The following is a 16,209-nucleotide window of genomic DNA, read 5'->3' as shown; positions in this document are numbered from 1 at the left end:
TTAGTCAGGGTCTAGTTGACATGGTGTTGATCAAAGGTTGGACTCAATGATCTCAGAGGTCTTTTTCAATCTCAGTGATTCTGTGAAGATTTTCAGGCATCCAAAACCACACAAGATCAACTTAGAAGATTTTCCAAAATCCTTATGTATTGACATTTTAATTAAAATCATGGGAAGAAAAATGTCATAATACTTTGGAAAAACTCCCCATCTTCTTGGCACTTGGAATGTCCCAGGATTTGTCTGCCTTCTATGCAGACTTCACTGGACTTCTCCTTCTTTTGAATAGAGAAAGGAGTTAGGAAGAAATTACAGACTCATGTGACTTTATGACATTAATTGATTTACAATAGTCAAATGGACTGTTTTTAAAATGAAATGTTAAAAAAACAGCTAAACAACGGCCTTATAAATTAAAATTTCTCCCTTAGTAGTGCAGTAATAAAGGAGTAAAATAAACAGATGCTATTTATCGCTTTTGCTAAATAATTAAGTAAGTAAAGGAGAACCCTTATTCCTTGGTATGGCAACTTTCACATCTAAGTGCTTTATCTCACACACATCTAATTGCCAGCACTTTCCTATGGTAATATAGCCCAGAAGGGGGAAAAAACCCAAGAAACCTCCCTGACACCCAAAAACTTCTTAGACCTAAGTTGACTCAACAGATGCCAAAGGCTTAGCCCAAAGCTTAACACACCCAAAAACTGAGTGTGAAGGATGGCAAAGGAGATGACCACAAAGGTAGAAGCTCCTTTTGGGGCTTCCTTTGGCCAGGGTAGAGAAGACACAGGGTGCTGGTGCAGCTCAGTGCTGGAACATACTGGGCACTTGGGCCTGTGCTTTTATCACTGCTCTTGGCCACTCATCCAAAAAGGCAATAAAAAAAAGGGCCACCAGGACACCAGAGAAATGCAAATGACTTCCCTCTTTTCTGTTTGGGAACTGTGCATGTTACACAGAAAAAGGCTGTCATGACTGATAACTTGACAAAGTTTTGTATGAAATTATTAATATCCAGTAAATCAGCCCTGACAGAATGTGGTGGCAGCCAGAAGCATAATTGCAGAAAATGTGACTTTGGAACCTTCACTGGAAATATTTTAACTATCTCATAATGATGCCGGTTATTTTTACAACTGGTTAAAGATTATGTAAAGAGATTCTTTGGTATTTTAAGTAAAACATTCAAAAAGAAAAGAAGAAACACAATTGAGCAATCTTTAGTCTTTGACCTCTTTTATACATTATCCTTAGCAATATAAAAGAAACTTTAACATTCCTTCTAAAGAAAATATATTTAAGTGATGGACAGAACAATGAAAACTGATGAAACATGAAGAGCTATTTATAGGAGTTGATTAAGATAGATATTCGGCTGCCTCACCAGACAGTCAAAATGCACTAAAAAGAGCTTTAAAATCTATGAGTCACACAGATTCAACTAGAAAAAAATTTTTGGGGTGCAAAATCCAGGTGTAACAGTTTTTTAGATTATTTTAAACACCTTGGGAGGAACAGCACATAACGCTATGCAGATTCTATACCTGTAGGAAAACACAGGCTTCCTGTAACTCCACTAACTTTTTGAATTGCCCAAAATTACATCAGAATCAACACAGAGCAAAAGGTAGTTCAAAGTCATCTTTAATCTCAATTACATCAGCTTCTCCTTTGCCTGTTAGTGACTGGCTACCAAAATTATAACCCGATGCATTCTTTAGATTTAAGACGTATTAGCAATAACTTATTTTGCCAGGTGCTATCTATTTCCAGAAAAAAAAAGTGAAAAATTTACTGTGCTTGCAAATCAAGTGCATCAAGTGAGTGATTTCTGTTATGCTTAAAGCAAAGGGAACTACTTGGTATCAAAGCAATTTCTGATTACAGTACAGCATTTGAGTGTAGAATTTGAATTGCTCTTTCTCTTCCTCAATTTCTTCACTACTTCTCTTTAGATTACCCAGTAAATCCATGTATTTCAATTATTAGTTTCTAATTAGCCTTCACAACTTTCTGAACAGCAGCTAGGAAACAGATTGATGAAATAACTAGTGAGTTAAAAGGAGATTAGATAAATATAAATAAATTACACTTATTACATGCTCCCACCACACCAGGAGATGACTTAACAGTGGAGGAAAAAGAAACACTTTGGAATAATGAAATCAGAGAGGGAATTCAGGTCCCAGAGGCAATTCTACAGAGTTTTATGTTAATGTACACCTTGTGGGGGACCAAAAATCAACTGGAATAGTTTCCTGAAAACCGTTTCCAGCTATTTTCTCATTTTAAAAGTTCCAACTTCACTTGACCCATTAGTCATCATATTACTTACATTTATTATGTATTTTGAAATCTATTACAAAAAACCCAATGGATTCAATATGGCCTGTTTGAACTAAATCATAACAACTATAAAAAGAAACCTATGAGCACCATTCTGAAATTTCTGTCTGAAGCAATTTCTTTCTTTGTCATTTTATTACTTAGAGCTTCAGATAAAAAAAAATCAGGGTTATAAGTATTTTATTCTTGTTCTCCATAACATTCGAATTTGTATTGGGAAGATATAATTTTCATCTGTGAACTTGGGATAATGATGTTACTCAAAAGGACTTTTTATTTGGAGGGCTAAGGATGAACAAGCAACACAAAAATAATGAAAGCTCCTAGCACGGTTGGTCCAGGTAAATTCTAAAATAACCCCTAAGTTAATGTACAAAATGTTACTACTTCTATGACTTAAAAACTACCAAAGTATTTTCTTAATCTTAGATACCAGAAAGGAAATGCCATGAAAATCAGTGATAAGCTGAATAAGGACATGCTGGATCAATGGGCCAAGTCTATGAGGCTCACAAGGTGAAATGAGAGTCCTGCACTTGTGTCACAACAACCCCTTACAGTGCTACAGGCTGGGGGAAAGGTGCCTAGAAAGCTGCTTCTTGGAAAAGGACTCGTGGCTGCTGTTGACAGGAGCTGAACATGAGTCAGCATGCCCAGATGGCCAAGAAGGCCAATGGCATCCTGGTTGTATCAGCAATAGTGTGGCCAGCAGGACCAGGGCAGCAACTGTCCCCAGTACTGGGCACTGCTGAGGCCACATGTCAAGTGCTGTGTCCAGTTCTGGGCCCCTCCCTAGACAAAGGACTTTGAGGGGCTGGAGAGTGTCCAGAGAAGGCCAACGGAGCTGGTGAAGGGTCTGGAGAGTAAATCTTATGAAAAGCAGCTGAGAGAGCTGGGGTTGTTTAACCTGGAGAAAAGGAGGCTCAAGGGGGACCTCATTGGTCTCTACAACTTCCTGAAAGGAGACTGGAGCCAGGTGGGGATTGGCCTCTTCTACCAGGCAACAAGCAACAGGAGGAAATGGCCTCAAACTGTGCCAGTGGAAGTCTAGTTCAGGAAGATTTTTTCACTGAAAGGGTGGTCAGGCATTGGAATGGGCTGCTCAGAGAGGTGGTAGAGTCACCATCCCTTGAAGTATTCAAGAAATGACTGGACATGGCACTTAGTGTTATGATTTAGATGCCATGGCAGTGCTAGGACAAAGGTTGGACCTGATTATCTTGGAAGTCTTTGCCAAACTTAATGATTCTATCATTTATAAGACCCCAGTCTTTTCAAAGACTACGAAATATTGAAATGTGTGAGAGAAAAATATGCCATTTTCTAAGAACTGATTCATTTTCCACAACCTTCATTCAGCAGTGGATCTTTTACTTCCCACAGCTCAAACAGAAAAGGCCAGGTCTTTCTCCTTGAGGTTGGACATAGATTGCTCTCTCCCCTTCCCCAGGAAGGCTGCAAAATATTAAACTTCTTAATACACAGTACTTCTGTAGAAAAAAACCTACTATTTATCCTAAACTCTTAAGATGATTTAATTTCCTAGTCCTAAACAGGACAGGAGCAGACAATGGCATGAAACAGTTTACCAACAGTGATATTCTTTCTCCCTTAGCCACCCATCCTGATGTAGGGACTTTAAACAGAGGAAATATGAGGAAGGTAAAGGTAATCTTGGGCCCTGATTCTGATTTGGAGTCAGGGTGGCCCTTCAGCAAATGGTAATGGCTGAATTGCAAAAATTAAATTTATAAAAATAGGAAAGAGACATGTAAAGACCAGTTGTACTGTTCTCAATTGTCTGGTCAAGCATCAAAAGAGACACAAATTAAGAGAAATTGAAAAGCAAGAAGAATCCCAACTAATTATTTTTATCCTCTAATTCATCATTCCCAATTTGGATCAAGGGAAAACGAGGAAGAAACTTGAGACTAGGCTTCAGAGGCCATCTGCAGTCCATCTTGCATTCTGCTTCTGTGAGACAGATGCCAGTTAGTCTAGAAGAGACTGGTAGTCACTGCTCAGTATTCCCACCCACTGATGTCTGTGCTGCAGCCCCACAGAAGCAGCTCTCCAAGGCCAGTATGGCAAACTAGAGCCTTCAGGGAATTAAATCACCCTGAGCTGTGCTGGGTGCTCCCCAGCAGGAATAACAACTTCTTCCATGACCTAGTATGTCACTGACATTATGTGAAAGTGACACTTAGGCACTAACAGCTCCAGCTCTGAGACCTCAGACAAGGCTCAGAGTGATGCAATTCTATTAATTTTTTAAAACTGTCACAAGTAAAGCAAGATAAATTGTTGTAGGTCAAGAAGCCCAAAGATGCCATTAATAAACAATGGAGGGTTACTGCCATTCAGTAGATGATGACTGAAATTAAGCAACTGTGCAGCTATCAAATACAGCTCAGTACAATACAGAAGTGTGCCAAGGGCTGAATGCTGAGGCCAAAAATTATAGTGGGGGCATCAGGAAGCACTATCATGAAAGGAAAATCCAGGCTAAGGGAAACATTAACTCTCTTAACAGAGAGTCAGGGAAGATGAAGCACAATCTAGTGAGACGAAATAAATTGTTCCAGGTCATGGAACACGTTTGTGGAAAAGAAAAGAACCCATAAATACTAACCCTCTATTTTCTGCTTAGCTGCTGAATAATACATCTATATTAAGAAGCACATGGGAAGAAGAAAAAAAAAAGAATGTTTCAGAAAATTGAGCAAATGTCTGAAACAAGCGTTAAAAGAATGCAAATAGACTGAAAAAGATTATAAGAAAATATTTTTCAACTTATCCATGTGGGTGCAGTGTGCAGTTTTCATTTTCTGTACTCAGACATATAAGAAACGAAATTCAAAATAAGTGTTGTAGACAGTGTTTTTAGAAAGTTACTTTGATGATTTTCCTCATTATTACACAGATATTACAGACAATAGATGTGTCAAGTCCAAAGCAATACCTACAGGCTGGTACACCTGTTTGGAATATTTCTCTTTGCCCTCTTAATCAAATATATATAATTTCATGGCTACAGTGTCAGTGCTTTAAAAACTTGTTTGTAAAAGAGCAAAGGGAAAAAAAAGCCCTACTAGAAAGCTCAAAAGTTTTGCAAATGACCCAGAGTTAATTAGAAAAGTCTGCACCCTGGCTAGTTCCCCTTCTCACGTGTCAGCTCTCATTAAATCAAAAAATTCTCCTTTCAAAGTTAACAAACACCATGGTTAACAAAACTGTTAAACTGGGATCAAGTGGGCACATTCCTAGGTTTATATATGATGTCATGCTAAGCAGCCCACAGCTGAACTTGCAAGTAGTATGAATGATTTTTCAATATATTAAGTATCTGATCTAATGCTAATTTTCTCTCTATAGGCTAACTGTGCTGGGAACAGGTGGCCCTGCTTTCAATTACGGAGGGCTAACATGCCAGTGTGAGGCCTGGATTAGTTCACCTTCTCACAGGGAATTTGCCTCGGTTGGGAATGGATTTATTATGGCTTCACACATGGAACGGAGCTCATGTCAGCTGAGGGCAGTGATACATCATATGATTCAAATTAACCTGCTGTGGACTGTTCCGCAGGGCTGATATTGTGTATTAAAATGACGACATTTTTAAAACAGCTTGAAAGAAACCAGGATTGCTGAAGTGCAATGGTTCCAATTTGTTCCAACTAATCTATCACCTGCTGGAGATATTATTCTAGAGGGTTTCTGGTAGCTGCTATTTTCCAGGTTTCTCCAAACCACTGACCTTGGTAATGGATACAATTGTTGCCTCTGCAAACAGTGGGGAAAAAAAGGCTGGAGAGAGCGCCATGGTGCAGTTCTGATTATTGTTTTTATACCTGAGCCGAGATCCCCTGCTGCGACCCTCGTGGTCCCCAGATCATGTGTGGACGGACTGGCATGAAGGACAAACCCACCAGCTCCCCAGTTCTCGCTTTATTTTTCAGTGGGACACAACATTTCTTAGTTTATTTGGATACTGTCTTCTGCAGAAATTATTTATAAAGGTGAATTATCAAGAACCTCCATTACTTCACATCTAACCCAATCCCTTCCCAAGAAACCACTGCAGAAAGAGGACTTCACTATAAAGTTAAATCCACTAATTACAGATTATCATCCATAATTTGCGTGTATAAGTATTTAAAGGCAATTTTTATAAAGCTGTACTTCATAGACATGTTCTTGCATCATTTGCATCCAGAAAGACCACATCAAAGACAGCTTTTATAGGTAAGAAAGGTGATTTTAAAAAAATCCAGGAGGACTAAAAGGTAAAGAGGATAATTTTTAAAAACCTATTAAAACAAGACGGTCATATTTGTTCCTCACAAAATGAATTATATCTAATGCTGAAGCAATAAATAGTTCACTTTAATGCATTAGACAAAAATTGGATCTACAACCCAGTAACAGAATGAATATAAAAGATAGAGGGTCATGTAAAGTGATGTAAATGGAATTTAAAAAATTTTACATAATTAGTTTCTGTAAAAAGAGAACGAATAGTCCTTTAATACATTCTGGGGTTAAAGTTGAGGCATGTTCCCACAGGCCTGATGATGAATGCTTATTTCTCCTAGGATCCTATTACCTTAAATCTGGAAGAAATATAGTTTTTCTTTAGTTGCCAAAAATGTACAAAATAATCAACTCATGTGGCAAGAAGTGCATTAATGTATCCTGTTATTCTCATTTAATTAGTGGTTTCCAAGTTTAGCTACTTGCTGTAGTTTTTTGATCTCTGAGCTAATATAGACTGACAAACTGGTTTCCTGTGTGGTGAAACCATACGAGTTTTCTGTGGAACACCATCTACTTATCTACTTCAGCTGAGACACAATTTGCAAGGAATACTGGTTTTATCCAACACAGCAAACATTGGGAAACACTTGCAGATTTTTTTCTGTTAACTGCTCGATAGTATTTTGCATTATAAAATATAGGATTCTTATACTTGAAATTTAACCTCAGCACACCAACAATGTATCTTGAAAGAAAAATGGTATTACAATTAAACCACTGAACTCTGAACACTTGAAATTGACACAGAAAACCGTATAGTTATCCCAACTGCTACATATTTTTATCTGCATAGGCACAGCTTTCAAAAATGTGCTGACTTTTCAGAACAGTTGATCATCTGTAACCAACAGGCAGCACCTCCCAGTATAGTCAATGCATTTCAGCGATTCACTTACTACAGTTATAAACCACAGATACATAAATGACCATGAAACACACACTATGTCATTAGAAAATAGGTCACTTAGCAGCAGCATTCTTTGCCAGATATTCACCAAAAAGAACAGCTTTCAAGGCCTGCAACAAAACTCTACTCCAGCGGTGCCTTTATTTATTCAATTTATTAGCTAAGCTGTCTCCCATCAGTGCCTTTATTTATTTAATTTATTAGCTAAGCTGTCTCCCATTGGTGCCTTTATTTATTTAATTTATTAGCTGAGCCGTCTCCCATCACACATACTGTTTGTTGATCTTGCAAGAGCTCTTGGGAGCTTTGCTGAGGTTCTTCTCCTCAAAGAACGAGCGCCAGCTGAGCTAGGATCTGGTGGCGTAACACTTTCTCCAGGCCTGCTGACGGCCAAGCTACCTCACCCTGGAAGAAGCTGTGGTTAGGGGACTTCTTGTCCCACAGGGCAGTTAGTAACTCATTTTCCAGTAGCCTGCTGAGGAGCTGTCAGGCTCTTGTAACTCTCTGCATGTGCTGTTCTGACGCAATCACATGCAGAATGAGCCTTCCATTACTCATCCAATGAAACTTCCATCCCCCAAGGAAGGCTTCTTGGTAAAGATTAGTTTATTTGAAGAGGATCTCAGTGGTAACAGCTGAGGTTAGAAAAATCTGCAAAGGATGGTGGAGCTGTTTTGTTATACTACCCTGGCAAACACTTCATTAAAGTTCAGAGAAATTACCGTTGAGTCATGTGTAATGATAGTTCCAATTAGCAGCAAAAAGATGATGAAAGAAAGCCTTTTGGCTAAGAATAGATCCTGGAAGAAATCTCTGAAGTTTTAAATGCTTTGTAAGAATAAGTAGATTGAAGATTATGATGCATTAATTTATGGTTTTCCAGTTCCCTATTCAGCAAAACACTATGGAGGGGAGAGATTTAACACTAATGCAAGATACAACTGAACTGGTGAAATTGGGGTGAACACTTACACTATTTGTGCATATATACTTTGCAAGCTGGTGCCAACTTCCATGTTTGCTAGTTTTACTAGGAATCTGTCCTACTGACAGGACAGCATCAGGGAAACACCCTCAGTTGTGTAAGAAATTAAATATAAAGGCTGTGCCGAGAAACTACAGTGAGAACCTTGAGAGAAGTGGAATGCACAAATGAAGGGTCTGGGAATATGGAAATCTAACATATGTGGAGACAGAGGACATATAAGAACTGGTAGCAGAAGGATAAAAGAAAACCATTCTGGCAGCAGTGATCAAGAGGTCCCTGATAGAAGATATCTTAACCCCTCCTGTGCTGTTCCTGATTAGAATGAAAAGCCATCATTACTATCAATTAACCATTTTTCTTTCTCAAATGGCAGCAGGACACACAGTAAGCAGTAAGGCCTGAATATTCAAAGGCCTACTAATGTACCCAAATATGGACCAATATAACAGAAGTGTTCCCTGAAATTATGTCTTTAGATAGCTGGGAAACAAAAAAAAGGGGGTAATGATGAGGTTGTTCACATACTTTATTGTTTCCTTGAAACCTCTGCCTGTGTGCAAAAAACATTTTTTCAAGCTACTTAACCACAGTATTTATAGTTGGGGTCAAATATATGTGTCTCATTCACTGGTTACTCAGTTTGATGGCTTGGGCTTTGATATTCAAAAGTGCTTTCTGCTTTACTCAAAGACAATATGAGCTGTGCTTCCAACATCAAATTCTGTATTTTCAAGTACTTTGGAAAAGTAAAATGGTGTGTTTTAAATTGATAACCTTAATAAAATGAGAAAATATTTAATGTCCCCGTGCCTCAGTTGTCTTCTGTGGATGGCAAGGGCATAGTATTCCATCATCCATGTGAGGGTTGTGCAGGTAAATTAGTATTTCTGTAGTGCTCAGATGTTACAGCTGTAAGGCATGCAAAGGAAATTCTGCTGCAGATCCAAGATTAGATAGTGTGCTGTAAGACTGTATGAAGAGGTAACTGAATGAACAGGAAAATCCTGTACTCAAGAGCTCCTCACTAAATGGCTGATAATGACTGTGCTGTGTGAAGTAAGGATATTCAGGATAAAAAAGTAGGTTAAATAATTCAACAAACTATAACAAATACGCAAATGAAAAAATAGTTATGTATTTTCTAACTTTCACTATAACCTCAATTATTTCACTGTAATGTAGCTATAAATATATCCTCACAAAATAGTGAATGCAATTGGCAAGAATTTCTGATGCTCTACGAGTGGAATTTCAAGTCACATTATGTTATGCAAATGCTAACAAACCTCTACACTACACCACTTACATTAATTAAAGAAACACAATATCACTATTACTTTTTAAATTTACAATGTCAGCACTTAGGTGATTGGAATTCCAGAGCCAGGTATCCAGATTTCAAAGAACCCAAGAGAAGATAGTTCAGAAAAATCTTCAGAAACATTATAAAAGTAATCTTTTCTAAACACAACTGCAATAACATTTCAGTTTTCTAAGACTAGAAGCAGGTAGGCTTCATTCTGCTGGAAATTTGACAAATTCAGCCTTTCTAAACTTACTGTGGGAACAAAATTAATAATTAAACGCTAAACCAGTGAGTGACTGGTCCAGGACTGTCCATTCCCCAGTTTTCACTTTCATTCAGTGTAATTGCCAGAGGAAAATTTCACATTTGTGAGCAAGGAATACAATTTCTGATTACAGAAACATTTCTGATTATCTGATATCACTGAGTCATAGAATAATTAGGGTTGAAAGGGACCTCAACGCTGATCTCCTTCAAACTCCCCTGCCATGGGAAGGGACACCTTCCACTAGATCAGGTTGCTCAGGCACCATCCGGTGTCCATGTGTGCATATCTACAGATTACATTAGAAAAGAAAGATTAAAGTGCAGCACTTACCTGGTCCATTAAGGAAGTCTTTAATTTGCACAGTGATAAGAGGAGGCGGAATACCACTTTTAGCATCTACCTCTCCTGCTACTGTCTGCAACCAAATCTTGCAATAATCCAGAGCTTCTGGTAGAGTCTTCCCAGGATCTACAGATGATAACCATCACAGTCATTGATTATATTCCAGGAATATGATATATTACAAAATGCTACATACAAAATTGACTGGGCAAAATGAAATAATTTTAAATGCAATATGGCAAATATTATACATAATATAACTTGTTTACATAGCACTTGCACTTAGATGCATGTGTAGAATAATGCATACACTCATGGGTAAGAGGACAAAGCCCAAATGACAAAAAATTTAGAAGGCATGCAAAAATCCCAAGTAAAATATGAGTAAAATACATCAATAAAACAAGATGACTGTAAATAGCACATTATTTCAGCTTTAATTAATGATTAAGCAATGACACTTAAGGACTTCTTAGAAGAGAATCTGCACTCAAAACCTGCTACTAGATTGTATTGTCATGGCTCAGTAGAGAAAATAATAATGGAAAAGTAAATTATAAAGGCAAAAAAACCCAGAATGTTGTCAGAGCTCAGGAACAGAGCATGACAACAGTGCTGTTGTACCATTCCCTTTGCAGCTTCCCTCAATAGCTAACCGGTAGCTATTCTTGGGTACCACCTTGAATGGTGCTCCTTTGATCAGTCTGTAATACTACAGAAGCACATTAAAATTAAATCCATCCAAGGGCTATTCTGGTCTTCATTTTCCACGTATCACACATAGCAAAAAGAGTTGGGTAAAGAGGCTTTTTAATCTTTAGGGATTCATGATCTTCTATGAGCATTCTCAATTCTGGCATTATCTTTAATTATAAATAATCAGTCATTGTTTATTATGAAGTCAGTTATGTTACTCATTGAATATCTGTCTCATCCTCAACTTAAGGAAATTTTCTTGAAGCTATTCTCTCCTTTTCAGTCAATTAAAAACTGCTATAATTGCTTTGAGTTTTACTGAATTAATTCTTTTCAGGAACAGGATTTACATACTACTGTTATAGTCAACATATGGTATTGTGGTATCACAGTCATATGTGGACTGGGTATATAAAGCCAGCTTTGGAATTTGTGTTTCTTGACCTTATCATGTGATTCATATAAAACTTGGCACATATGAGCCCTTATGTGATTTCAAAGAACCTACTGAAACCAATTGATCATGACTTTAGATCTATATGGAAAAGATCAAAAGTTAGCACATTCTTTTGTTTTTATTTGATCAATTTTCAGGCAATGACTTTACAGCAGTATTTGCACTGTATGGCATATACATTACAGCCTTTTCTTCCTTCTATTCCTGCTACACATTTATAAAGTCAGGTCTCAACAGTTATTTAAGAGCTGTCATTGCATACAACAGATCTGTACATTTTCCATGAAAATTTTCACATTTTTATGATTCTTAACCCCTTTCAATTAATTGCAATAACCAGAGTTGTGTGGCACACTCTCTTTTCTATAGTAACTGTTTTAGGGAATATCTTGTTGCGTCTGGCATTTTTCTAGTATACTGACAATACTACTACTACTACTACTGTTACTCATCATCATCATCATCATCATCATCATCATCATCATCATCCTCGTTATCACCAAGGTACACACTTTTTCCAAAACACAGATTTATAGCTGTTCTGAACAAGGATCTCTGAGTTGGATTTATAAAATTATATCTTATTTTGTGCTGGTAGACATCATAAGCAGCTAACATTTTAACGTTTTCCAGAATATATAGCGTAAAGCATTGTAAAAATGACTGAATATTGCTCAATGAAGTGAATTGACTAAATTCATCTCTAAATTACAGTTCCTCTGTAAGTACTAATATATTTAGGTGTACTAAAATAGGGCACAAAACACTGCAATATGCCATTATTTAGTCTCATTTCTGGAAGATATCATCACATACTGTATATAGCAACCTATATCTTCTACCAGCTTTTCAGAAAATCCACTACATTTAGCTGAACACTTCTTTTGTAAAATACACTTACAGGCAGTTTTATTATCCTAAGATGTGTTTACCTTATTAAATACCTAATAATTATTTCAAAATTGTAGCACTTTCAAGCAGAAAACATCTCTGATGAAAAGAACTTACACAGCAGAAAATCCCTCTGTGGTATATTTCATTAACTACACAAACTCCCCTCAGGCTCCTGGGAACTGCAGCACTTAAGTACAGAACCCAAAAATAAAGCAACCATGGGACTCTCAGGAGATTTTTTTGCTCTGACATATCTCTAAGGAGTGCAACACTCTCATCTCTTCATCACCTGCAGCACTGTAGGACTGGGATATGCGAATGATAAGGACTCCAAAATTCATATATTAGGAACACAACATGAAGAAACCTTAACACAGAAGTCCAACAAAATATATTACTTTTAACCCAGCACTGGTCTTACTGAGTTCAAGCATTTTTTAAGTTCAAGTGAAACTCAGCTAATTTTGGAAGCAGGAGATTGCATTGACAATTTTGCATCAGAGTGAATAATATCAAAGGGCCATGCAAAGAGCCAGCTTGAGTGCTTCCAAGCCCATAGCACAGAGTTAATTTGGAATCTGGGTAACAAACTTGGCTATCCAGCCAAATAGTCCAGTTTTAAGTTTTTATGTAATGATGTGAAAGCTAAAATCCAGAGGTTTCAAAATTGACTATGCTTGTGTATATCAAAAACTTGAGGGGAGTTCCAAATAAAATGTGTGAGGGTAAGACAAATACCTATCTCAAGGGTCAAACAACCAAAAGATGACCCTGTTAAAATATCTTCTAAGGTAGAAAACAGCACATGCATCTTCAGAGGATCAAGAATCAGGAAAGGAATAAAGCAATATCAGTCAATCAATCCCTGTGCCAAAATCACAGGAAATAGAGAAGCAACTGAACAAAAAAAAAAGAATTTTAGAATGAGAAGTGAGGAATTTGTGATGAGAAGAGCTATTAGAAAAAGGACTCTTGTCTCTCAAGGAAATGATGGAGACATTCAGAATGTTTAAAAATACACTTGACAGAACACTATAAAATATACAATTGGGAACAATTATGCATCAGCAGGGAACTGGTTCTGAATAATGTATTATAATAGGTCATTTCCATTTCCATTTTCTATGATTCTCCCAAAAATCAACACTTAAATTTGCAGTTATTTGTATAAAGAAAATGCTGGAGAAAACCCAGGGGATGCATATATAAGTAAAAGGAGAGGCTAGAATTACTCCACAGCAAGCCAAGATAGAGAAAAGAAAGGACTGAGAAGCGAGGAGCAGTGAAGATGGCCAGAAATTTTATCCTCTACACCATGTGAAAAAATTGTCTGCGGCAGCAAAAGAAAAACAGTGAGACAACTATCACACATCAACAAAACTTTAAATTTCAAGACTGTAATTTAAAATCTGTAAGACTGAGAAGGTGAAACATTCAACAGAACCACATTTACCTTCTTCCTCCCCTCTAAAATAAAAAGTAAAAAAAAAAAAAATCTCTAACTATTTTTGAATTCAACCAAACATTCAAAGCCACTTTTAGCCTTGCTGAGATCCAGACCTCAGCTCCGAACTTCACTTTATCAAATATCTTCCTAAACTTGATTTAAATTTGCAAGCTTTTGATTTCACTGCTATTCCCTTGGTCTTCTGTTAACAGCAGACAGCAAACCCCAAACTTCTGAAGAGAACAGGGACTCAGGGGAAAGGAAACCAGGAAGGCAGGAGAAATTCTGCATCTTGAAGATTTTCATTCTCCAAAATGTGTCTTTGTTCCTCTTCGTAGCTGACAGCCAGGCCAGCTAAGGGAGCAGAGGGGCCATCTGGGAGGCTTTAATGGGGGGAGCTCAGGGAGCAGAGCCCCGTGAGCCCCGGGCAGGGGACAAGGCCACCGAGCGCGAGAGTGGGACAGCGGTGGGGCCTGCTCGACTGGAACGCTCCCCAGCCCAGCCGAGCACGGCAATGTGCTTTTATTTCAATGGATGAATCACATTTTGGTCTGCAGTCAATTTTAAAAGCCAGTATGATGCTGCAATCATCTCTGCATTCGAAACTCTGAAGTGGAACGTTTGGTCTTGCTTTCAAAACGGTTTCCACTGGAATTTAAAGAACACAAGTGGAAAAACATTTCTGCTAGCGTACTTGCAAGTGCTGTGTCAGAAGCTCAAAAATGAGCACTTAAAGTAACCTGAGGAATGCACATTCCCAGGCCAATTTGGCTTTATGGGTGGGGGCTGCACTGCTCTCCCCTCATCCATGACTGCAGATGTACAATAAATATACCCAGAGGGGAACAGGTGACAGTCCAGCAGAACTCCCTCAATGCCACGCTAGGAAACAGCCTTAAATCCTCGCTGTGCCATGTAGGAAGCACAGGCTGACACAGAGGCAGTGAAGCAGGCTGCCCGCCAGAGCCAGCCTCTGCTGCTTTTCATGCAAAAGCCTGGAAAAGGCTTTCCATTAGATCAGAGGTTACATGTGGTCTTAGCTACTGCATCTGCTCTTCATGGACCCCCTGCCATCAAAGGAGTGGGTGTCAAATAAAATAAAATAAAATAAAAATCAAGAATAATTCTGGATGGCCCCACAATGACTGTTTTTTGCAAATGAGCGGTTGGCGGAAGTTGAAGAAATTCCATGCATAACAGATATTTACTGAGAAATTTCTCTCCCTTGAAACAACCAAGCACCACAACCTCCTCTTTGAAAGTAAACAAACAAACAAATAGAAAAAAGATTTTTCAAGAACGCCCAGAGCACAGTGGTCAGGAAATGAGGCAATTTTGTATCTGGATTACATTACCTGAAACAAAGCAAATAAAGATATAAAAAAATATTTATAAAAGCAGTTTATAAGATTACATTAAAAACAATTGCACCCACTTTATTTAAGTAAAAATGGCCAAAACTTTGCTAGCAAAAAACTAACAGTTAGCAGATGCCTTTTTTTTAAATATAGGATGAGCATTTTATAAAAAAGAGTCATTTTACAGTATCTTTCAGTCTTTTTTTACAGAATCTTACAAGTAAACTCAAGGAGCAACTAGTCTTTTTAGTGCCACTTATTAAGGAGTTAAAATTTATTCCATTAATTTCTTTACTTTGATTTTAAGTTCCTGTACCTTGCAGTAGTATACCTGCAATCAAGCTGCACAATTACAAAACACAAATGAAGAAGTTTAGCACAACCATAATAAAACTGAGTTAACATTTCAAGAACCTAATAAGTGTCCTCCTACAAATTGACTTTCCAGTGGAAGTGGTTGTAGAGAAGACTGAGGAAGCACAATCATTGGGTCTTTGGCTCCCAGGCAGGCAAATGCTCCCACATGCAGAGACTGGTCTGATGGAAATGTGCTGCTACTGACTGATAATTAATAAACTAAGAATGCTGAACTTTTCAATGGCCTATTTCCTACTATTTAATTCTTAAGTTCTTATTTCTTTTGTGCTTCAGAAATTAAGCTAGAAATAAATAACACAGTTAGTGTTGGAGGAGTCAAGTTCTTTGGATGAAATTTGGTGTTTCAGCCACTGTACAATGCTCTGTCTCACAAAGGGAGTGATAGTTTAATGTGCAAGATTGTGAATTTTATGCTCTATTCAAAACTAATAACAAAACCCTTGTCCCAAATAAAATACATATGGCTTCATAACAGTATAAAATCTTCATTTCTACATAAAGT

The 16,209-nt window shown here is 37.7% G+C and overlaps 1 protein-coding gene across 1 annotated transcript in view; it reads right to left on the bottom strand.

The window, feature by feature from the left end:
* Positions 1 to 16,209, bottom strand: part of VPS13B (vacuolar protein sorting 13 homolog B) — a 430,139-nt gene that overhangs the window by 95,257 nt on the left and 318,673 nt on the right. The window contains 1 exon segment of the mRNA XM_030963535.1: positions 10,466 to 10,603. Within this exon segment, the coding sequence (XP_030819395.1) occupies positions 10,466 to 10,603 (138 nt within the window).

The sequence above is a fragment of the Camarhynchus parvulus genome, chromosome 2, assembly GCF_901933205.1.
Source record: "Camarhynchus parvulus chromosome 2, STF_HiC, whole genome shotgun sequence".
Taxonomy (NCBI): Eukaryota; Metazoa; Chordata; class Aves; order Passeriformes; family Thraupidae; genus Camarhynchus; species Camarhynchus parvulus.
This window is presented reverse-complemented; position numbering and strand designations above follow the sequence as displayed.